We start from the raw sequence: 21,782 nt of genomic DNA, 5'->3' as shown, positions 1-21,782 counted from the left end.
ATCTATCTATCTATCTATCTATCTATCTATCTATCTATCTATCTATCTATCTATCTATCTATCTATCTTACAGTATATGACCGTAGGGTAACGGTGGGTTTTGGGTTATTTTACAGGGCATTTATCGTAATTTATCAAACAGTATAATAAAGTTTAATGCTGTTAAATTACAGTTATCTATTGTTAATCGACCGATTTAACTGTTAATTTACATGTGAGGGATGAATATTTAACAGTATTTTACCATTATTTTAAAATACAGTAGGATTCTGTTGTATATACACTGTAAATACACAGCAATTTGTTGCAGTGTAGTTTTAATTTCATTGCGAAATTTTGTTTTCAAAATCAGTTAGTTTTTAGAGTGAGTTTTCTAGTTTGAGTTTAGTCTTTACTTTTTTGAAAATGCTTAGTTTTAGTTTAGTTTTTATTAGCTTTAGTGTTAGTTTTTTTTTGTAATGGGCTGTGTTTGGGTGTGAGATTCAAAGAGGTCATAATAAAATGTTGCCTTTATTTCCTTTGGCTTATCCATTTTATCCCCAATAAGGTTATTAACTCTTACAGTTCCTGGTGTTTTGAATTTTGGTTTGAGTGTAGACATCCCAGTCTCAATAAACATATTTACCATGTGTTCCTGCATGTTCACTAACAGAATCCTCTTTCTAATAGAAACGCTGGATTATGTATGAAAAAAGTTATAAAAGACGATACGAAGGACATTTTCACTATATTTTTTAGTTAGTTTTGTAACCACAAAATATAGTTTCAGTTAGTTACCATCTTGAGCCTCATTTGGGCTAACCATGATGACATCACTATGACATCACTTGGTTTATTTCCTCAGCTAAGGAGGTTATGTTTTTGTTTTTGTTTGTTTGTATTATTAAATACAGTTTCAATTAAATATCGTTTTTTTTAAAACTCTTGTTTTTATTAAAAAGTTTTTTCAATTATAGTTCTTGTTAAACCTTATTAAACCTTAATAAACCTTAATAAATCTTAATAACCTTGACAGAGACGTACGTAAATTCAACAACCTTTTATTTTTTCTCCATTTTCAACCTTTCACAATCAAAAAGAAAAGTGTTTTGTAACCATTTTGCATATCCACATGAAGTATAGCAATACATAATCACTTCTGGACAAGCCTTACTCAATTTTTTTTTCCATTTTCGGAAAGCCTTTCGGCTAACAACAAAGGTTATACAGTAACACAGAGTACAAATGGTAACTTGGGGCAAGGGGGCAGCATGGGTAAATACACAGCACAACCAGGAAGAGCATAGAGCAAAATGACACAACAGGATGACAGAAAAATACACATAATAATAGCCAAAATAATAACCGAATATAATAGAAAATATTAATAAAATAATAATAAAATAATGACAGCAGTATACAAGAGATAGAGACAACTTTACATTTATACATAGTGGCCAGAGGCAGGCACCAGGAAGTGAAACAGTTAAACTTGTACAGACTGAATGATCTACTGCAGCTACTGTAGCTAAAACAAGTCAGTGCGGAGGTGAGAGGGATCGTTAAGACATTGGCCAAAGTGGGGACGAGGGACAACACAATAAAGAGGCACCTTATGAAGAGAGAGCAGCTTTGCTGGTTTGCGACCGGAGAGCCATTTCGTTTATTAGACAGACAATATTTGTCTGGAAATGAAGATGTATTGATTTTTTCGTTGAGCGGCTGGCAGGCGAGGCTTGCCTTGTGCTTGTCAGGTTTTGCAAAACAGCAACGTGTGACTGCATAGCCTTGACTGATATGCGGATAACTGGCCTTGGCTGTTTTGACAGCTTTTGAGCGTCAGATCCCCTGAAGGAGGTCCCCGATCTGATCCATTAATCTAAAAAAAAAATTAAAAAAAAGTGTACCTTCCATTTTCTTTACAAGTTGTGGCTCATACTTTGAGTAAAAGAAAATTTTTGAGGCATTTTTTATAGACAAAGAGCGACTGTACAAGGTGTCTCAACAGGAACAAAACAGATCTCTTTTGAGTCTACGACTTCTGCATCCCACTGGTTTTATTTTTTTTGTTGTTTTTGCCACATTTTTCTTCTTAAAATATATATTCAATATATGCAAATTTTATATGTCACAGTAATATACAATCTAAGTGCTTCAGAAGTGAAGGGTACTTGTGTGAGCAGATGGTAAGAGGGTGGTGGACCCAATGTGTGTTCAGAGGGAGGAAGAATGGAACTCTTTGCCGAAAAACGGGAGACACTAAAGGGACAATGTGTAATCTTTGGTCAAAGGAATGTTTCCCATAATGCCACAGTAATTGCTGGCCAGCCACCAAGGCAGTTTACAACAATGAATAATTGAATAATGTTTGAATTTTCCCCAAGGGAAATATCCCAGACTCCAGCTCTGGAGAGTTTCATTCTGTCCCCTCAGTCAGTGATGTATTATTTTAATCGAAGAGATAGATGGGAGGTAGAAAGGGAAGAGGAACAGGTGACACAGTGAAACTTAGTGAAATCACATCCTAACTGCACCTCACGCAGATCCCCGCCTTCTTCTCTGTCTCGTAAGGTGGTGAGTCATAGTTCATTTGTCTGCAAAGACGACAAAGAGGCGATTTGTATTTGTCCTTATTCTCGCCTCTTATTGCGCCCACCTCTGCTGCTGTTGCTGCTGCTGGATCCCTTTTTCCCTCCCTCCTTTCTCGCCTCCGCCCTCTCACTCACTTGATTGACCTCTTCCGTGTACTCAGTGTCATTGTCCACCTCCTTGCTCTCCCTGCTGGCCTGGGTGCTGTGGAGGTTGCTTGGGAGAGCTAGGTAAGGGTGCTGAGGCAGAGTGGGGGAGGGGGACATGGAGGCGTTGAGGTTTCCCTCCATCGGCGCTCCTGCCGCCCCATTGGACAGAGCTCTGTATTTGAGGCGGAGCTTGTGGGGCAGGGCAGTGGTTCTGACCTCCGCATGTGGAGCCTCCACCTCCTTCTGATGGTAGCTGCTGATGTCTGAGGAGGACGAGGAGGGGGACTCGTCGTCCGTAGAGCCCTCCTTGTCAGAGCTACGAGGGTCCCCGTCGCTGGATGACGTGTCTTTAGCCGAGGAGTTCTCCTGGTAGAAACCTCCGGCCCGGGGGCCTCCCTCGTAGGTGAGCACCGGGGGCTCTTCGTCCAGTGTGTTGAGGTAGCCGTTGTGCTGTGGGAAGGACTTGCCCTCCTCAGTGTTGCGGATCAGGTCTGGAGCAAAGGGATTCTGGTGGCTTTCTGCATGCTGATGACTGCTCTCCTGACCCTGGTAGCTGTTGTGCTCGTGGTGGCTCTCGCGCTGATGTTGGCTGTTGAGATTGTACCTTTGCTCCAGCTCGTCTGTTGACTCAGCGTGACCGTTAGTGTATTCATACTGAGGCGAGTCCATGGTCTTTGTCCTCTCTAGTTTCTCAGCCACCTCTGTGATGGTTAAGTTGCAGTCTGAGAACTTGGAGGGGTGCTGGCCGTGCTGCAGCGCTCTGCTCTGCTGGGACTGCTGGGACTGCTGGTCCTCCGGCCTCTGGGTCTCCATGGGGTAACAACCGCTGCTGGATCGGTACAAGATGACGCTCCTCTGTGCAGATGTGGCCTGAGGAGCAGAACTGGACGCCTCCATGTGGCACTGCTGCTGTCGGTGGTGCTGGTAGTCCATGGTGCTTTCAGCCATTGGGGCGTTCTGCTGGTGAGGAGAAACCAGAGAGGTGTGGCTGCCGTTGTAAGCCCCACTTGGCATACCATTGGGCATCCCGTTGCTTTCCAGTCTGGCCATCTCCATACTTGACGGCTCCGTCTTTATGCTGTAGCCCATGGGTTCTGGGCTGTCCCTGGAGGAACCATCAGACATGTCGGAGACTGAGCCCCGGGGAGAGTACTGGTGGAGCGTGCTGTGGCGCTCGCCACGGCCCGAATGTTCAGTTTCAGATGAGTCTGAATTCAGCATCACCTGGGACGCACTGGAGTAGCCGCTGCTTGAGAGGTAGGCGTTACTTGGGGTGCCGTTGCCGCTTGCAGCACTACTAGCAGCTGCAGCAGCAGCAGCGGCAGCAGCACTGTTGGAGATCTGCTGACTTTTCTCCATGTAGGAGGCGGTGCTGATGAGGCCAAAGCGCAACTTGAGCTGAAGGAGCTCCGTCTTGATACGAACGTTCTCCTCATTCAGCGCCATGACCCGGTTCTCAAGCACCATGTCATTGAGCCGGCGCTTTTCCCTCGACCGCTTGGCAGCTTCATTATTCTTCCTCCGCTTTTCCCAGTAGGAAGCGTCTTTCTTCTCATCAGAAATAAACTCTCGCTTGCGACGGCAGCTCATGTTAGACTTGGAGCCTTTAGATTGGCGGCTGACCCGCGCTCCGCCTTCAGGAGTCGGGGATGGGAGGCACTCCCCACTGTAGGAGGAGAAGTTATCGACCTCCATTGCGTTTTTGTTGCCCGTGGACGGGAGATGTAGACTCAGACTTTCCATTTTTTCTCCGCTGGGGGCCAGAGTGGCAAAGGGCAAAGGGGAAAGGGCAAAAAAGTGTAAATCAGATCCTTCTGCTGTGTTATGAAGGAGTTTGACCTAAGTCGCAGGATCTGCAAAAACTTGTTGATGAGGTAATTGTGCTCCTTGAGGGGATCGCCTCATTTGTTATTTACTCTTCAAGATCAAAATGTTCAAGTGTCCATATAAGCCAAGAATATTAAAAAGAGGTGAAACTCCACGAAAACCTCAGACATTGAACTAGTGTTCTGAAAACGTGAAGAAAAAGAGTTTTTATTTTGAGCTGAGTGTCTTCCAGCTGTCTTGGCAAACAGATCAGAGCGGTCTCTGGAGTCTTGTTGGAGGTGATTTTGAGTTTATCAGGATCTTCCCTCGATCTTGAGCGGAGCTGTGATGCGTGTCAGGCTGCTGCCCTGCTGCTCTCACTCGCTTACAGGGGGATGTAGGTCAGTCCGTCTACTTCGGGGCTCCCTGAGGATCCGGCTTCAGTGCTGCTGTTTGCTGACCACTAACTGGGTTATGGAGACAGGGGGAGAGAGGGAGGGGGAGAAAGAGAGAGAAAGGGAACGTTAGATTAGCTGTAAAACCACTGCAGTTCATTGTGACACATATTTACATTTCAGTCAGATAAAATTAGACTTGTGAACTGTAGTGCAAAGCTTTAATGTGGTCCATTGAATGGCTTGAGATCAATACACAGTCTGTTAAACACAATACGAGAAATCTATGATACAATCCCAGAAGTTACGCAATGTTTGTCTTTTTTTATTTAATTTGACTTCACAGAGAAGAGGAAGGTAGACGCAAAGTCTGGGTAGCAGCACACACATAAGTATGCAGGCTGTGGCTCGGATTAAACACACAGTACAGTATGTGCTGCTGCTGTTACTGCAGCGCTCTTGCGTAAGACAGGGCGCTGTCATATTCACATAACAGGACAGAGGCTTGCTGACCCGGTGCCAGCTCTGCAGAGACGGACAGATAAAGGGCTGAGGGAGGCGGGGAAAGGACGGGGATTCGATGTATCATCACTCTGTGATATATCACAGTGCGGTATATGATTAAATAAATCATGTGCGGGTACACTTCCTGCTTTTGCTTGCACATCCTAAATCTTTGCAAAGATTTAAAGTAGTGCTTCAAAGTCACTGGGAATGCAGCAGCTGGAATGGCTTTATCGGAGTGGACACACGCCCGTGTTATGTGTGTATCTACGGGGGCGAAGGGGATCAATGTCTCAGTTTTTCTAGAAGCCGTCACACTGTCTGACATAACACAACACCCCAAGCAGCTGAACATCCTTATGCAGTGTCAACATCGTAGCTCAACAGGAAGCCTTGCCCTCCCAACCAGCCTCGCTTTGACAACAATGCTGAATGCGGCGGCGCAGACGGATGTTGACGGCAGCATTATGTAATAACTAGATCGGCTCTTGTTTGGGGCCGGATTCCTCTGGTTCTCTGGCTGCACGGCATTACACAGTTGATACGCAGTAATTAATAACACGTCACTACACTGAGCCCCGGAGTCCATTACAAACACGAAAACATCTTCTTATGACACACAGACACACACACACACACACACACACACACACAGACACACACACACACAAATGGAATGTAGTAATCTAGGTCACTGTGCCTGTGGGTAACAATGACTCCTCTAATGTTGATTTTCATTGGCAACAGTGGAATTAAACAGAGCACAAATGTGAACTTTTATCGCCACTTGGTTGCTTTTACAAACCAACTTTCCCCAGTTTCCACTATTAAGCACTCAAATATTGAAAAACTAGAATAATTAGAGCATAATTACAGTTTCAAGAACACCAAGATATCTAAAGGGATTTACCAGTCTCACCATAAGTTTAATAAAACAAGAAATACAAGTATGCAAAGAACGTTGTGGTACAGCAGTATTTGCATAATGAGAGTTTAAGTGTCACAGCTGCTCGTGCTGTTTTATTTGGAGCGGTCTACGCTAAAACTTAGAAACTCTTGCTTCTCAAAAGACAAGTTGCAGAGGAATTTAGAAGTATTTAGAAGCTACAATATTTGCTTCATGTTCTTTCTTTATAGTGGTGTATGGAACCAGACTTGGCGCAAGCGAAAAGCAGACACGAACAAAGAGACTTCAACTTTTCCCATGATCTAAACTGTGATCTAAGAGGGCAGAAAAAAAACACTCACGTCCCATAGAGAGTAGAACAAAAGTGCTCCAGTTGAACAAAGCTGAGTCACATTGACCTTGTTTCACTGCGCTGCAGTGTATTGTTCCTGAATTACAAACCACTTACTCCTCACCTCTGAGTTAATGCCACAAAACTAATCTGATGTGTGTCCTCTCCAGACTGGTTACAGCACTTCTCTGCTTCCCCCAGTGTCAATGACCCTGTTACATAATCCCACATTAAAAAAAAAATCCACACTGAGACCTTGAAACAGCTTGACTACTGCTCTGAATAATTAACCATTTATTTACCCGTGTCTGCTGTGTTGTAACTCAGGGGCTTAGCCTAGATACGCTGCAGGCTATTCTTCAAATTGAATTTCCCCTTCGGAGCCAAAACATGGATTTTACCGTCTCTCGCTTGTCTCGTTCTCTCAAAGAACTGGAAAAAGCTACACGGAGCAAGCAGAAAGGGATTTGGACACAACCACCAACAGATGTGGAAAAAAGTAGGGTCAGCCCCTCCCTCGCTCCACAACCCTGAATAATTTTCATAAAGACTTACAGGGGAGGAGGAGGGGGGGGGGGCGTGTAACAAAGGCGGGCGGGAAGGAAGCACGCATACGTCTGCGCTGTCCCACTGACCTAGAAACGACGCTAAGCAGTAAACACTCCTCCTGTCTTTGACGGTGCGCCATAAAATAGGTCAGTAGGACTGCAAGGGAGGGAGGCCAGGAGAGGGAAAGAGAGTATTAGAGTGCACTCTATAAATAGAGCGACAGAAAGAGGTGAGGGAGGGAGGAAGCAGAAGAGGCATGGGGTGACAGGGGTGTTCAGTTGGTGGAAATGAGAGGAATTTTACAGAATCTGCAGCAGGAAGAATAAATGATTCAAACTTGAATACGTCATCTGCCTAAAAATGTTCTAATGAAAGCCCCAGTGATCTTCCTCACGCAACAATAAATCCTGCTCGCTACAGAGAACCCAACGACGGCAGTATAATATGCACCAATAGCAGATGAAAAACGATAGTGAGCGAGATAGAGAGACGGCATTGACGTCAGAGCACACACCCATCTCTGCAGCCAACTCACACATAACAGGCTCTCTCTCAGGACTGCATGGGGAGGGGCTGCTGTTGTTGCTCGTAACGTACGTGCTCTGAATTTCTCTTGTTGCGGAGCAAAGCTTGTGTAACACATGCATATTACATCGCAGCAGAAGCTACAGGTTACTGAGTGTGAATGCCCCTGCAGTCTCCCCTTTCTCTGTCCTCTGTCTGTGCACGCTGCGCTCTGAACACAAGCCAAGATCTTAAGCTAGAAAATCAAGAGATACTGGACGTGTTGCATTGTGCATTTGGCCCTTTGTGCAGGTTATTTTCCCAGTAAAGGGAGAACTGACTGCAGCTGCTGTAGGCTGTTTTCAGTGTTTTTACCTGTGGAAAACACACGTCTGAACTCTGAAGTATAGTTCCCAGGCACTTGCCGCTCAGGGAAGGAATGTTTCACCTCTGACCTCCTCTGAGGCAAGTGTGAGTAAAACGCATGGCATCCTCTTCCCCTCCTCCATCTTTTAAGTGATCCAACACCACACACGGAGGGGCCCCGGCTTAGAGCCTGCCTCCATTTTGCCACACAGCTTTGTGTCAAGAAACAAAACTAGGAGACAGCAATCCAGACATTCTAGGTCAGTAAGTGAACCTATTGCTGAGTGCCATTTGACACTTCCTGTAAGTTATAAAAACACTTCTGCCTGTATGAATGATAAGTGACTAGAGGGCTAAATGCAAATTATTGAGATAAGGTGACACATTTGTGGAGAGTGAATCAAATCAAATTTGTTACCCAATAAACAAGTATGACCTTGTTATGAAATTCACAAATTTGCACGTGGTCAGTTTGTTACATGTGACCTATATGTTAAATCTTGTTTTAAAAATGAGCAAACGTGATGATTAATAGACACTAAACTGGAACAAATAGCTGTAGTTACTGGAGTTTGTAATTCCATAACTTGCCCTGAACACCTCATGTGTGTCCTCACCCAGATACAGGTCTGACCTATATTCAGAGAGCTGGCTGGGACGGAGCAATGCAGACGACTCTGAATCCAGACCAGCTGGCAGCAGGCGGACTAAGAGCTCACCAGAACTCCTGCTTTAGCCAGACAGGGGTTTCCATGCATTGCATCACATCCTGGATGTTAACTTGTAATTCTAATTTCACAACAAAGTCGCACAAAGGCCTCACCAGGTCCTTAAGTGGCAAGTTCTGTTGCCTACCAAACAAAACAAAAACCTTACTTCTGCTTTTTTTTATGTTCCCCCCTTTATGTTTTCTCTTCTGAGAAGACTCAGAAAGTTAAAAATAACTCACAGACATCGAGCAGCTGGCTTACGTCACTGATAAAAGCATTTCTAAATGTGCTTCAGAAATAAAGATTTGGTGTTAATCTGGGTCTGAATGATGGGAAGAAAGAACAGGGTGTTAACGGGAATCAATTACAGGCCTCTGTGTCCCGGGAGAGAGCTGCTGTTTATGGCTTCTCCCTGCTGTGTGCTGGTTATGTCATACCCTCCAACTCCCTCAAAGCAAAGCTCTGTGCTTTACTTAACACACCTCGTGAAAAAAGAGAAGCACCCAGTGACTCACTTTGAATGAAAATCAGACATTTTGTGATCTCTTTCCCCTTTGAACATTTATAAATGTATTTGTAATGTAACCTAGAAACAGAATCACAATTTCTGCACATCTGGAGAATAGAAGGTTATAAAGAAATATATTTTTAAAGGCAGATTTACTGTTGCATTTTTTTTACTGTTTTATCTCTGAAATACTCCCATATGTAATATTAACAAATGCTTTGTGTTACAAAAACATTATGTTGGACATTTTATGCATCTAATCTCTATTTAGATGTTCTATAACCTCCATGCTGACACCATTTCACATTTATTGGGAATGTGGCATTGAATGAATTAGTAACCTAAAAAAAGATTTAGATTTTTTTTTTTTTTTAAATCCAGTCTGCCTCAGCTGGACAGCCAAAAAAAAAAAAAACAGGAATTAGTATGTAAGCGACTAAAGTGATCCAGTGACCTACATATGAACATACAAACAGCAGCATGCCACGTGCAGGAGCTAATATAGCTCCCTGTGTGTCTGCGTTAACCAGACAACACAGCAGCTGCCCCCATTCCCTGGAAAACACCACCATGCGGGGAATAACCTCGTCTTGACATTGAGCACACAACGTGGGATATGGCCAACCACGTTTTTCCAGCCATTCTATACGTTTCATGTCAATAACAAAGCGAGAAAACGCAACAAAGTAGCACATTAACATGGCGAGTGGCGTTTTTTACGCAACGCGTAAAAGCAGCCGCAAATGTCTCAAAGTCACGGGCGCGCGGGTCTGCCGGGATAGCCACGAGAGAGAGTCGCCATGTGAACAATAACCGGCCATAAGCATCATGTCTGCATCATCACACACCGCTAAAACACACACAAATGATGGCTAGATATATAAAACACACACACAGAGATACAAGTAGACAAAGACAAAAAGCTTCCGCTCAGACAAAACATACCTTTATGTGCTGGATGAGGAGGAGAGAAAAAAAAGATTCAGGCTTCCCCGACACAAAAGCTGTCTCGCTCCCGTTTCCTCCTTTAGAAGAAATCTCCGGAAAAATGACGAAAAGTTTTTCTCCAGCCTCTCCTGTCGGTGCTCGGGTCAGTAGTGGTTGAGTCAGTGGGTCGGGTGGATGCTGTTTCCGTCTCCTGGCTCGGGCTGCCTGTGTGTTGTGTGCTGCTGGACACTTTGCTCCAGTTTCTCCGGCTCCCTTTCTAGAAATATGTGTTAGTAGGTCAGCGGTTGCGTAACAGCTCTTAGGCTGCCTCGTCACGTTTTTGTCCTCTATCTCTCCGCGCTACAGTCTCTCTCTCTCTCTCTCTCTGTTTCTCTCTTCTCTGCTTCTCTCTATCTCTAGCTTCATCTCCCCTCCGCGATGTAATCTCTTTTTTCACAGCAGTGGTGGTGAAGTTTATAACATGGCCATGGATGCGTTTTACACAGAGCCCATGTTAGTGACTGAGAGCTCCAATAATAGCAAGAAACGGCATGTTCCTCTGCAAGTACACTCACTGTTACGTGTCCTCTCACAAGACGTTATAAAATGGATTTTTCACCCTGCAGATACTTTGTAGTTATTGAAGCAAAGATAATTCTAAGACTACTAATAATAATCATGCAAATTATATAATTAATCATCATTCATATAATTATTCTACTTCTTTTTGGTTTGATTTTCAGGAAAAACCTCTCACAAGACGTTATAAAATGGATTTTTTTTTACCCCTGCAGATACTTTGTAGTTATTGAAGCAAAGATAATTCTAAGACTACTAATAATAATAATGCAAATTATATAAATAAAATCATCATTCATATGATTATTCTACTTCTTTTTGGTTTGATTTTCAGGAAAAACCTCTCACAAGACGTTATAAAATGGATTTTTTTACCCCTGCAGATACTTTGTAGTTATTGAAGCAAAGATAATTCTAAGACTACTAATAATAATGCAAATTATATAAATAAAATCATCATTCATATAATTATTCTACTTCTTTTTGGTTTTATTTTCAGGAAAAACCTCTCACAAGACGTTATAAAATGGATTTTTTTACCCCTGCAGATACTTTGTAGTTATTGAAGCAAAGATAATTCTAAGACTACTACTAATAATCATGCAAATTATATAAATAAAATCATCATTCATATAATTATTCTACTTCTTTTTGGTTTTATTTTCAGGAAAAACCTCTCACAAGACGTTATAAAATGGATTTTTCCCCCCGTAGATACTTTGTAGTTATTGAAGCAAAGATAATTCTAAGACTACTACTAATAATAATGCAAATTATATAAATAAAATCATCATTCATATGATTATTCTACTTCTTTTTGGTTTTATTTTCAGGAAAAACCTTTCAAAACATGTATAAAGAGACTTTATTATACTAATAAAGACTGCAATATTACTTGTTTTTTAACAATTTTAATTTCTTGGAAGATAAAACTTGCATATGATTTCCATTAAAAGATATGGCTTAAAAGAGCATCCTCTTTTTATATTTTTAAAGATACCGATTGTAGGAAACTATTCAAAGTTAAAAACTAAAAAGATATAAATTGGCATAAACTATTTATTTTATTTAGACATTTGGAATTGGATTTTCTTTCTTTCTTTCTTTCTTTTTTTTTTTTACAATAAAACTGGAACATACAGTATATACTCCTTATTTAATGGATGCATTGGAATTTCTAAATAAATAAAAAAATTGGGCATGAACACACTGTCAGAACTTGAATGATCTTTAAAATGTTTTATTATACAAAACAAAACATATTAGCCTATTACTCTGTAACTGCCTCTGTTTTTGAAGTGAAGGGCAGCACAAATTCAAATCTGCATGCTTAATTTTACATGCAAACTTATTCTTATTCTTGCATAACCAGCAGTGTGAGTTGGCTAATTAACACAACATATGTAACTAATGATATAATGAGTGTAAAAAGTTATGAGGCTTCTTGTTCTTCCCTCATAAGATGAGAACATGTAAGAATATGTGTCAGGCCACTGTGACAGTCTGCCGGAGGACAGGATGTAGGTCATGGGAAGACTGCAGAGACATGCAGTGTGTGAGTGGTTATAAATGTCCTCACCAAACCACTATATATAGAGTCAAAGAGAGAGATTATAAGGCATGTTTTATATTAGATGCACTGTGAAGAATTTTTTTTTCAAGTCACTGTTCAGTGAAGTTTCTCACCCATATAGGGGGCAGGGCTGGGTGGTAATAGATTACATGTAACAGAATGCAATAATATGCAAATCCTTTGTGACCTACATTGAATACAGTACTAAGACTTGCAACTTACAAGTTAAGTCTTTGCCCTCAAATACTAAGTCCCAAACTTTGAGTTTCAAGTCCTAAACCAAATAAAACACAATTTTAACATAGTAATTATATAATACATATTACACTTTTCATGGGATATAACACAGCTTGGGGGTTAAAAGTCAAAAGGCCCAAGTCCAAGTGAAGTAAAATGAATTAATAAGAACAAAATAAAAAGCCATGTTACCATTTTTTTCACTAAAAGGGCACCATGGAGGCACTTTATCACGTCATTTGATGCCCTTTATTTTTATTGATGTACATCACAGTGTCCCAACTTTTTTTTTTTTAAATTGGGGTTGTTGAATAGTCACTGATTGGCAGGTTACAAAGTAAGTCTTTGCACTCAAATACTAAGTCCTAAACTTTCAGTTTCAAGCCCTAAACCAAATAAAACACAATTTTAACATAGTAATTATATAATACATAATACATATTACACTTTCCATGGGATATAACACAGCTTGGGGGTTAAAAATCAAAAGGCCCAAGTCCAAGTGAAGTAAAATGAATTAATAAGAACTTAATAAAAAGCCATGTTACCATTTTTTTCATCAAAAGGGCACCATGGAGGCACTTTTTCACTTCATTTGATGCCCTTTATTTTTATTGATGTACATCACAATGTCCCAACTTTTTTTTTTGAATTGGGGTTGTTGAATAGTCACTGATTGGCAGGTTACAAAGTTAGTCTTTGCACTCAAATACTAAGTCCTAAACTTTCAGTTTCAAGTCCCAAATGTAACACAATTTTAACATAATAAATATAAAATACATTTACAAAAATCATGAATGCTTTTAAAATATGTATTTAATTGATAAGACAAGTTTATTAAAACAAGTGTGACTGAACCTTAATCATAGAAAAGTAGTACTGACATTACACTTGTCATGGCATAAAGCACATCTAGGGGGTTAAAAGTCAAAAAGGCCCAAGTCCAAGTGAAGTCTAAAGTCACTGGTGGAGTCAGGATGTTTAAGAGGCAGGGCCGAAAATAATAAAAAGGGCTCCTGTTGTATAAATCGGGCTACGAGGAGGGCACTTTACCATGTTTTGTTGACTGAAAGGGCACCCTGGAGGCACTTCATCATGTTTCATCTACCACAGGGGCGTCCAAGAGGGCACTTAGCTGCTGTTTAACACCAAGTTAACACCATTAACGTCAAGTTGCAAGTCATTTTTGAGTCTAGAGTCATCAATTGTGTGCGACAAGTCTGACTCAGGTCCAAGTCATGTAACTGGAGTCCACACTCCTGGCAAATCTTTTCAGATATTTAAATAAATAAATAAAAAGAATATTTGAGGAGCTACTTTTTTCTGGTTGTGTCCATTTTTTTGGTAACTGTAAAATATTTTCAATGTTGATTTTCCTGTAATCCATCTAATCTTATGCCATCACACTTTATAATATATAACAGCTAAAAGTCTTTACAGTCATAACATACAGTCGCTATGAACTTTATGTGTTTTTTATGCATACAGTTCACTGCACCTTCTTTGTTTCATGGCAGCTTATATTTTTATACTGTATATTTATATTTTATATTCTGCACTACAATCAATACTCCTTCTTTAGACATTTTTATTTTTATTGCATTTTATTGCTTGAATATGCCTAGGTTATCTATCTATCTATCTATCTATCTATCTATCTATCTATCTATCTATCTATCTATCTATCTATCTATCTATCTATCTATCTATCTATCTATCTATCTATCCATCTGATCAGATCAGAACATGTTAACAGAGTTGTGTTTGCAGTTGTAGATAACAGGGTTTAACCCTTTGTTCACATTGTGCTATTATTCTCAGAACATTGGCTGTGATTTTTTAAATGTTAGTAGCATGAATTCCAGATTAATCAAGTTTTCTAAGCATAATTAACAATAGAAATATCAAATAAAGTATGTCATCTATTTTGTGTTAACCAGTTGTTTTCTCAAATTTTTTGAGTAAGAGTAAAAATCCCCTTAAAAATATATTTTTAAACTGAAATCACCACTTCTATGACTAATTAAATTGAGATTAACAGGGGGGAAAATATACCTTTTTTATTTTTATATCATTGTTATCTTACCACAAATAAACATGATTCATAATGGCACTATTTTTTTTTATCTTTCACCCTTTCCTCTTTTGGTCTTTTGGTCTATTTTACTGGAAATGGACGTGTATTATCTGCTTATGAGCTTTTCTATTATCCCATAAAGCCTGTTGTTCTCATCACCACTATATTTCATGAGCAGTTACGTCAGCCCTGTTTGCTATCAGACACACATTCTCTCTCACATCCCTTCCCCCTGCTTTGTCTCAAACCACACACACGTGCACCCATTCACCGCACAGACACACACACACACACACACACCACCACCACCACCACCACCATTAAACCATGTTGGGGAAATGGTGGTCTTGAACTTGTCTAGCCCCTCCCCCCACCAGTCCTCTGTTATAACCACCAACCCCCAACATACTCCTCCATCTCTTCAGCTGCCTCTGTGTGCAGGCATTCCCTTGGCAACTGTGGTGTGGTGGTGCCTGCCTAGCAACCAGAAGGCTCTCACTCCGTCTATACGGCTCGTGGCGTGGGGGGTTTGCAGACTGGGCTGGCTGAAGATTGATTGCAGACAAAAGATTTCATGTGTACCTCGTGTAGCTGTCATTAAGGCCAAAAAAAAACCTGTTCACCTGTTTACACTCACATGTCAGCATTAAATTAATCTGTATAGGTCATGAAAAAGTCATTTTCAAGCTCCAGCCTTCTTTCTTGCATTGTGTATTTAATTAAAGATGGGTCATTTGAAGGTGGGAGTGTTCTTGGTGCTTCCAACTAAGAGTGACACTCTTTGCTTGTTCTGCTGGTGCAGCATGTGATACAAGCACGACGGAGGGAACGACCTTTGTAGTAACACAGCTGTGAATGAATGCATGCATGAATGAATGAATGAATAAGTCAGGTGTTCATGCTGATAAATGCACTTGGCGCCACCTGGTGGTAATAAATAAAGACTGAATGCTCATAAAAAGTGGACATTTTCAAGGGTGTGTGGCTGTAATATACACTGAAAAAAAATTGGAGTGACATTTACTTTAAAAAAGCTAGGCAAGTTTTTCCACACAGAAAGTGTTTGTAATCTTTACTCAGGCTGTTTCTAAGTCATATTTATTTAATAGAACCACTTTAAGTAAAGTAAATTTCAAGTAAATTGCAGATTCACTGATGTCCCTCAATTACATTTTACTTGAAAATATCAACTAGTAAAGCCAATGAACTGGTTTAGTGAATAATACTTGGAACGAATGATTCAATTTACATACAAAACTGAGGACACATAATAACAAACAATCACTAAGTAATGCACGACATGAATAACTGCTATTTTAAAGAAAAAGCCCTGAATTCGTATTTCTTTGTAGAATTTATATAGATGATTGAAATAATAATTACAGGGCCAAAAAATCTTTTTTTTCAGTGTAGAAAATTGTCATTCAGCCAAGTTAATCATAATTTTAAGACCAAGATTAATAATTCAGTGTATGTATTGCAGCTTTCTGGCCCCTTAATGATGTCAGAATGTATTTCACAGCAGTTCTCCTGATGCCCGTCTGTAGATTTGTACTCTTTCCAGGTGTTAATGTATTCTGAACCTGTATCCTTCACACCCATATGGGCCAATCAGTCTCCACCGCAGCTGCTTCACTGCTAAAAATAGCCTTCATACTGCTGACGTGATAGATGACTCATGCAGAGTCTCACTCCTCTCCCTGCATCCGTACACCACTCCTGTCTCCCTGGCACCATCCGACACCCCACTGCACACCCTCATTTTAGCAACCTGAGTTCAGACGCCCTGCAGGCTTCTAGTTTTAATAAAGCACTTATTAAAGAAAGTAAAGGCCATGCATGAAATTCAAATGATGTGAGTTCAGTTCATATTCTTGCGCAGTGCACCTCTCCACTCTAGTGCCACACCTCCCTCTGCCCCAGCTGGTGGAGGGTTTTTTTTTTCTACCCCAGCATCCCCTAGCCTGTGATGTAATTCAAAGTGCAGTTCAACAAAAGCAAAAAACTCCCTTACATAACATAATTTTATGGCTGTCTCTTTTAACCCATAAGAACCCAGACCCAGTAATCCTTAACCCATTGAAGCCTGGAAAGCGGATACGTCGTTTTGTAGTATTTCTATAAGCTCTCAAATACTTTTTGAATTTCATTTCTATCTGCTACAGAGGCTGAAAAATCTATTATTTAGTAGGAAGCGTTGACAATTCTGTTGAATTTCCAGAAAAACTTCAGGTTTTAGGGGCTTATTTTAAAATCACCCAGAGGTTTTACAGGCAGTTTTAGGCGTCAATGGGTTAAAGGCAAATTATGGGGGATTTACTACAGACCAAGTGGACCACATAGAACACATTTATGATGTTTTAAAAAAAAAATACTACCCCTAAATGTCAAAGATGAGAAGATCTGTAATGTGACATATATACGATACATTGAGTGGTATTTATGTTTCTGATATTTCTTATTTTAAATTTAAAAAAAGACACATTTTCTGCTTCCAGAAAAACAAATTTGCCCCTTTCTTTGCATCTCCACAACACAAATCAAAATTGTGACATTAATAGTGCTGTTAAACAACAGATTATTTTTCATATTTGCTTTTAACAAAATAAGAATAAATCCATAATAAATAAAAACAAATAACCTTGTGCCTTTTTGTTTGCATCTCCATAACATATATCAAAATTGTGACTTCAATGTGTTGAGGAAATATAGTGAGAATAAGTTAAATGCAATACAGGACACCCTGTTAACGGATTGGAATTATTAAATGGTTTTAAACTTAGCCATTTAATGAGTTAAGGTGAAGCATAAAGCTGAATATGGGAGATTCTAGAAGATTTAAAGTGTTTGTTACATGGGTGTCACCATAGGTTCTTATGGGTTAAAATATGTGTGGCCTTAGAAAATGTAGCCCTAAATGTGGCCTTAGAACAAATAGAAAATGTAATGTATCTAAGTTTTTGACAATGATTTAATTACTGCCACTGTCACACTCATTTAAATGAATTTTGCATCATTATTACACAATATTACAGTCAAGAAAATCTGCCATGAAAAAGATTTATCAGTTGTTTATATAAAATATACTTTTATTTCCAAGTACAGTTCATTTTGATTATAATCCTGAAGAACAATGAACTATACACTTGCTGTCACAACATAAATCAGACACAGTAAACAATATGAAGATCACAATAACAAGTACACTCAAAAAAAAGGTGTCATTTTTCTTGTTCTTTGGAACAGCACATGATGTTATTTTACAGTATCAGTGTTGACAAAAAGCCTGTTTTAAAACCTATATATGGTTATCTATCTTCCTAACTTAAATCTGTGCAATCTGATCTCATGTTATGTCATGTTTTCATTCATTTCCACTTGTTTCCTGTCATGTTATTAACCGGGTCATGTGATTGGCCGATAAGCCACATCTGTTGAGGACTTCCAGTGGTTGAAACATTTAGAGAATTTATAATATTCCCTCCCAAGTTGATATTTTTCTCATATTTTGGAGTGCCAGGATTGCCTTCCTGTTTATCATATTTTTTCCCTGGCACATTTTTGATCTACGGTTTAGTATGGAGAGCAACCAGCCATCTCTTTTTCTCTCTACAGACTGTGTGTTGTCCCATAGAAGACAAAAATTGCAATTCAACAATCTGAGTCAAGTGAGCATACAAATTATAACCATGTGCTTTGTTTTGAATGTACAGTGTTTCTGACAAACCTGTTCATTCTAGTGTTCAGAAATGTACAACATCCTTCAAATCTAAATTAAATTATGCAATGTTTTAAAAGTTAAATGTTCTAGTGTTCTCTGGCAGTGATGTGCTGCATCACAGAACAAACAGGCTCCTTTATAGCGTACCTTTTCCAGTGAAACAGTAGTGTTGTAAATACGTCTTCAGAGGTAACTGTTAACATGAGGACATGCTGTATATGAAGAGTTTGTGTAAAGATGTAGTGTAAAGTATGTCCATTAACTTTAGTCCTTGTGCTCAGGCTTTAAAAGTATAACATGTAACATTTCTGCATTAAATTGTCTAAAAACAACGCAACCTTTCTGGTGTATTTTTGTTGAGTTGTGTACTCACATTATCCAAAATGTTTCCAACAATGTTTAATCAATGACAGGTCTGTCTGTCACCTCTGAATCAGCTGGTAGCTGTCTGCCAAAAAATGGCCATAAATGGACTTTTATCTAGTTTCAAGCCACATTTTATGTTTTTAACAATAGATTTAAACCAGACGTAGGATCTGAAGTTGAGCAAATGTTAGTGGCAGCTCAGCTCCAGCCCCTGTGCTGAACAGCATCAGAGAAACAAAGTATTTTAACTTTAAACTGCTTCATTCAGTGATTTCACCAGTTTAAATCACAGGGACTGTTTGTTTTGGAGAGTAGGAGACCTCTGCGGTTAATTTGGCTCCCGGTAAAAAAACAGTCTGGACCTAAAGTGATTAGAGAAACAAGGTGAGCAAACACTGATTGTTAATGATAAACTTTAAATCACCTTGTCAGTTTGTTTTGGAGAGTTGAAGACCTCTGCAGATAACTGAATGAACAATGAACACTGAAGGAATTCTAACTGAAGGACTGCCTACAAATAGGGCAACGCTCCGTCTTTTCTTATTGTTTTGATGGAACATTTAAGCGATCTTGGAGTGCAGCTGCTGAGAGAAGAGCCTCTTGAGCTGAGCCACTTCCTGAGACAAACAGCTGATCTGAGACCTGAGACTGCCGTCCTCTGTCGAACACTTGGTGTCCCTGGAGTTCTGCAGAGACGAGGAGTTATAATGTCCAGAGGACGGACCCTGATAATGCTGCCCGAGCCCACCAGAGGCCTCCTCCCTGGGCCAAGGAGCCTGACTCTGACTGTCCCACCCCGCCTGCTGCTGCTGGTTCCTCACCTGGCTGTTTGGCCACACTGTGGCGACCGGCGGTCCACTGGGTCTGGTGTCACACACTGGAGACATCTGCCCTCCATCCAGGCAACCAGTGGGCCCTTTGAAGCGGAGTTTGTGCGGAAGGCTCCTCAAACTTTCAGGTGAGTCTTGTCTGTTTCCATAGTGGCTCTCGTTGACTTCCAGGGGACAGATGTGAGGCTCGTAGCCCTGCTGCTCCTCCACCAGCTCCCTCGGAGAACGCCCAACACGCTCACCCAGCGCGTCATCAAAGAACACAGGGCTGCCCATGTTTGAGTTACATGAGGTGGAGACACCGGACTCTTCGGACACACTGTGGCTGGGCAGGGGCCCGGGTCCCCTCGGTGCGTAGAGGTGTTGGACGTGGTGGGTGCTGGGTGGGGTGTTGGGGTATGAGGACCCATCAGACTGGTAGCGGTGTGCTGTGATGGGTGCTGGGTGAGCACAGAGGGGTGCAGAAAGCGGCAGGATGGAAACATCAGATGGGTCTTTGACTAAACCGAAGCGGAACTTGAGGGCCAACAGCTCGGCCCTCAGACGGGCGTTCTCCTCCAGCAGGCCCAGGACCCGCCGCTCCAGCACCATGTCGTTGGCTCGCCGCTTCTCTCTGGACCGCTTGGCCGCCTCGTTGTTCTTCTTCCTCTTGTCCCAGTAGCCGTCGTCCTTCCTCTCGTCGGGGATGAACTCTCGTTTGCGGCGGGAAGCGTTGCCGTTGTCTTCGTCGCAGCTGCTGCCACCGGCTATCGACTCCGCCTTGGCGAGGCTCTCTTTGTGTTTGAGGGCATAGGTGTGAGTCAGGAGGGTCCGGGCCAGCTGGCTGGTGGAGGTCAGGATGGAAACCGCCTCGTCTGTGAAGGACACGGCCCGGCCCTGAGGCCTGGACTCAGGCCGCTCCACATCCAGCAGTGAGGGCACCGACGGGTCCTGGATGATGCCTCCCACAGTCTGACCCGTCATGTTCAAACACTGATCTGAGACTGAGGCTGAAGGTTGTTGGTTCAGGGTGAAGCGTGCTGTAATGGCTCCACCTGGTGGTGAAAAATACAAACACATGTGTTGAACTGAACGTTTGTGTACAAGGTTGCAAAACAGCTAATCGACATCTTAGTGCTGCCAGTAAAGTTTTTAACAGCAGAAAAGACTTGAGAAGATTTTTTTGAAGAAAAAAAAAACCCTTCTCCTATGAAATAAATACATACAGGCATTATAGTGGGATTAAAAAAAGAATATAGAACCAAAACAAAAGTCTTATTTGATGCAAAATGCATTACTTTTAGTAGTTGTATCCACTATTTAAAAGTAGCATTTTAAATATCATATTTTAGCGCTTAAATGACTTTAAAGCAGTTCATAGAGAGAGAAAAATAATATTTCAATATTTTATTATTTTTCATCTATTTATTTCTAAATATATAACTGTTAAGTTCTACATGAAAGTAGTCCACATCCAATATTAAATGCCCATGATATTCCTTCCGATATGAGATAATAAAGTAAAGAAAACATTCAGAAACTTTATAACACACTCACTCGCTTCATTATAAAAACAATAAATCCGGGAAACATGAAAGAGATGTTACTCACAAATCAAACAGCTGCTGAAAGCTTTGATGGAAACCTGTTCAGTCAGAGCGAGGAGGAGACATGTGGAGCTTCACAGGTTGTCTGGATGTTTCTGCTCCTCAAAAGCTCCGCATCTCTGTCGTTTCTTCCCCCGCTCACTCATCGGTTCAGTCGGGGTCGGATCCTCACCCCGGGTGACCCCTCCAACACTCCTCCTCCTCCTCCTCCTCCTCCTCCACCCAACGCGCAGTAACTGAGTCAAACCAGCTGAGACACGCAGGATAAACAACAACAAACCGAAAACACTCTTGGCTGGTTGTTTAAATCGTATTTGATGGCGTTAATGGAGTCCATCTATTTATTGAAAATACACATGTTTTATTTACAGTAATAACTTTATTTATATATGATATGCAGACAAGCTGAGAAAGCCAGTTGAAAGTGCAATCATAGGAGCTTTCACATTGGGACATTTATGTTTCTAGACCATTATTAAAATGCTCTTTCTACAATGAAAACTATTACTATTTTTAATTTACATGCAAATAGACTGTTTTGTAGTTTTATTATTTATTATTTTTTTCTGCTGTTTTTGTGTTTATAAAT

General features: G+C 40.8%; 2 protein-coding genes across 2 annotated transcripts; both read right to left on the bottom strand.

Annotated features, from left to right (window-relative positions):
• Window positions 1–1,024: 1,024 nt before the first annotated feature.
• nfil3-5 (nuclear factor, interleukin 3 regulated, member 5) lies at window positions 1,025–10,595 on the bottom strand. The gene is made up of 2 exons (XM_059329468.1): window positions 10,243–10,595; window positions 1,025–4,990 (listed from the first exon to the last, which is right to left on the bottom strand). Exon 2 carries the CDS (start codon window positions 4,458–4,460, stop codon window positions 2,610–2,612), a length of 1,851 nt encoding a protein of 616 aa, XP_059185451.1. The 5' UTR covers window positions 4,461–4,990; window positions 10,243–10,595; the 3' UTR covers window positions 1,025–2,609.
• Window positions 10,596–17,710: 7,115 nt separating this feature from the next.
• LOC131965300 (uncharacterized) lies at window positions 17,711–21,325 on the bottom strand. The gene is made up of 2 exons (XM_059328492.1): window positions 21,198–21,325; window positions 17,711–20,641 (listed from the first exon to the last, which is right to left on the bottom strand). Exon 2 carries the CDS (start codon window positions 20,568–20,570, stop codon window positions 19,338–19,340), a length of 1,233 nt encoding a protein of 410 aa, XP_059184475.1. The 5' UTR covers window positions 20,571–20,641; window positions 21,198–21,325; the 3' UTR covers window positions 17,711–19,337.
• Window positions 21,326–21,782: the final 457 nt, after the last annotated feature.

Source organism: Centropristis striata, chromosome 1, assembly GCF_030273125.1.
Source record: "Centropristis striata isolate RG_2023a ecotype Rhode Island chromosome 1, C.striata_1.0, whole genome shotgun sequence".
Lineage (NCBI taxonomy): Eukaryota > Metazoa > Chordata > Actinopteri > Perciformes > Serranidae > Centropristis > Centropristis striata.
Note: the sequence above shows the minus strand (reverse complement) of the source record. Positions and strands in the feature narration are given on the sequence as shown.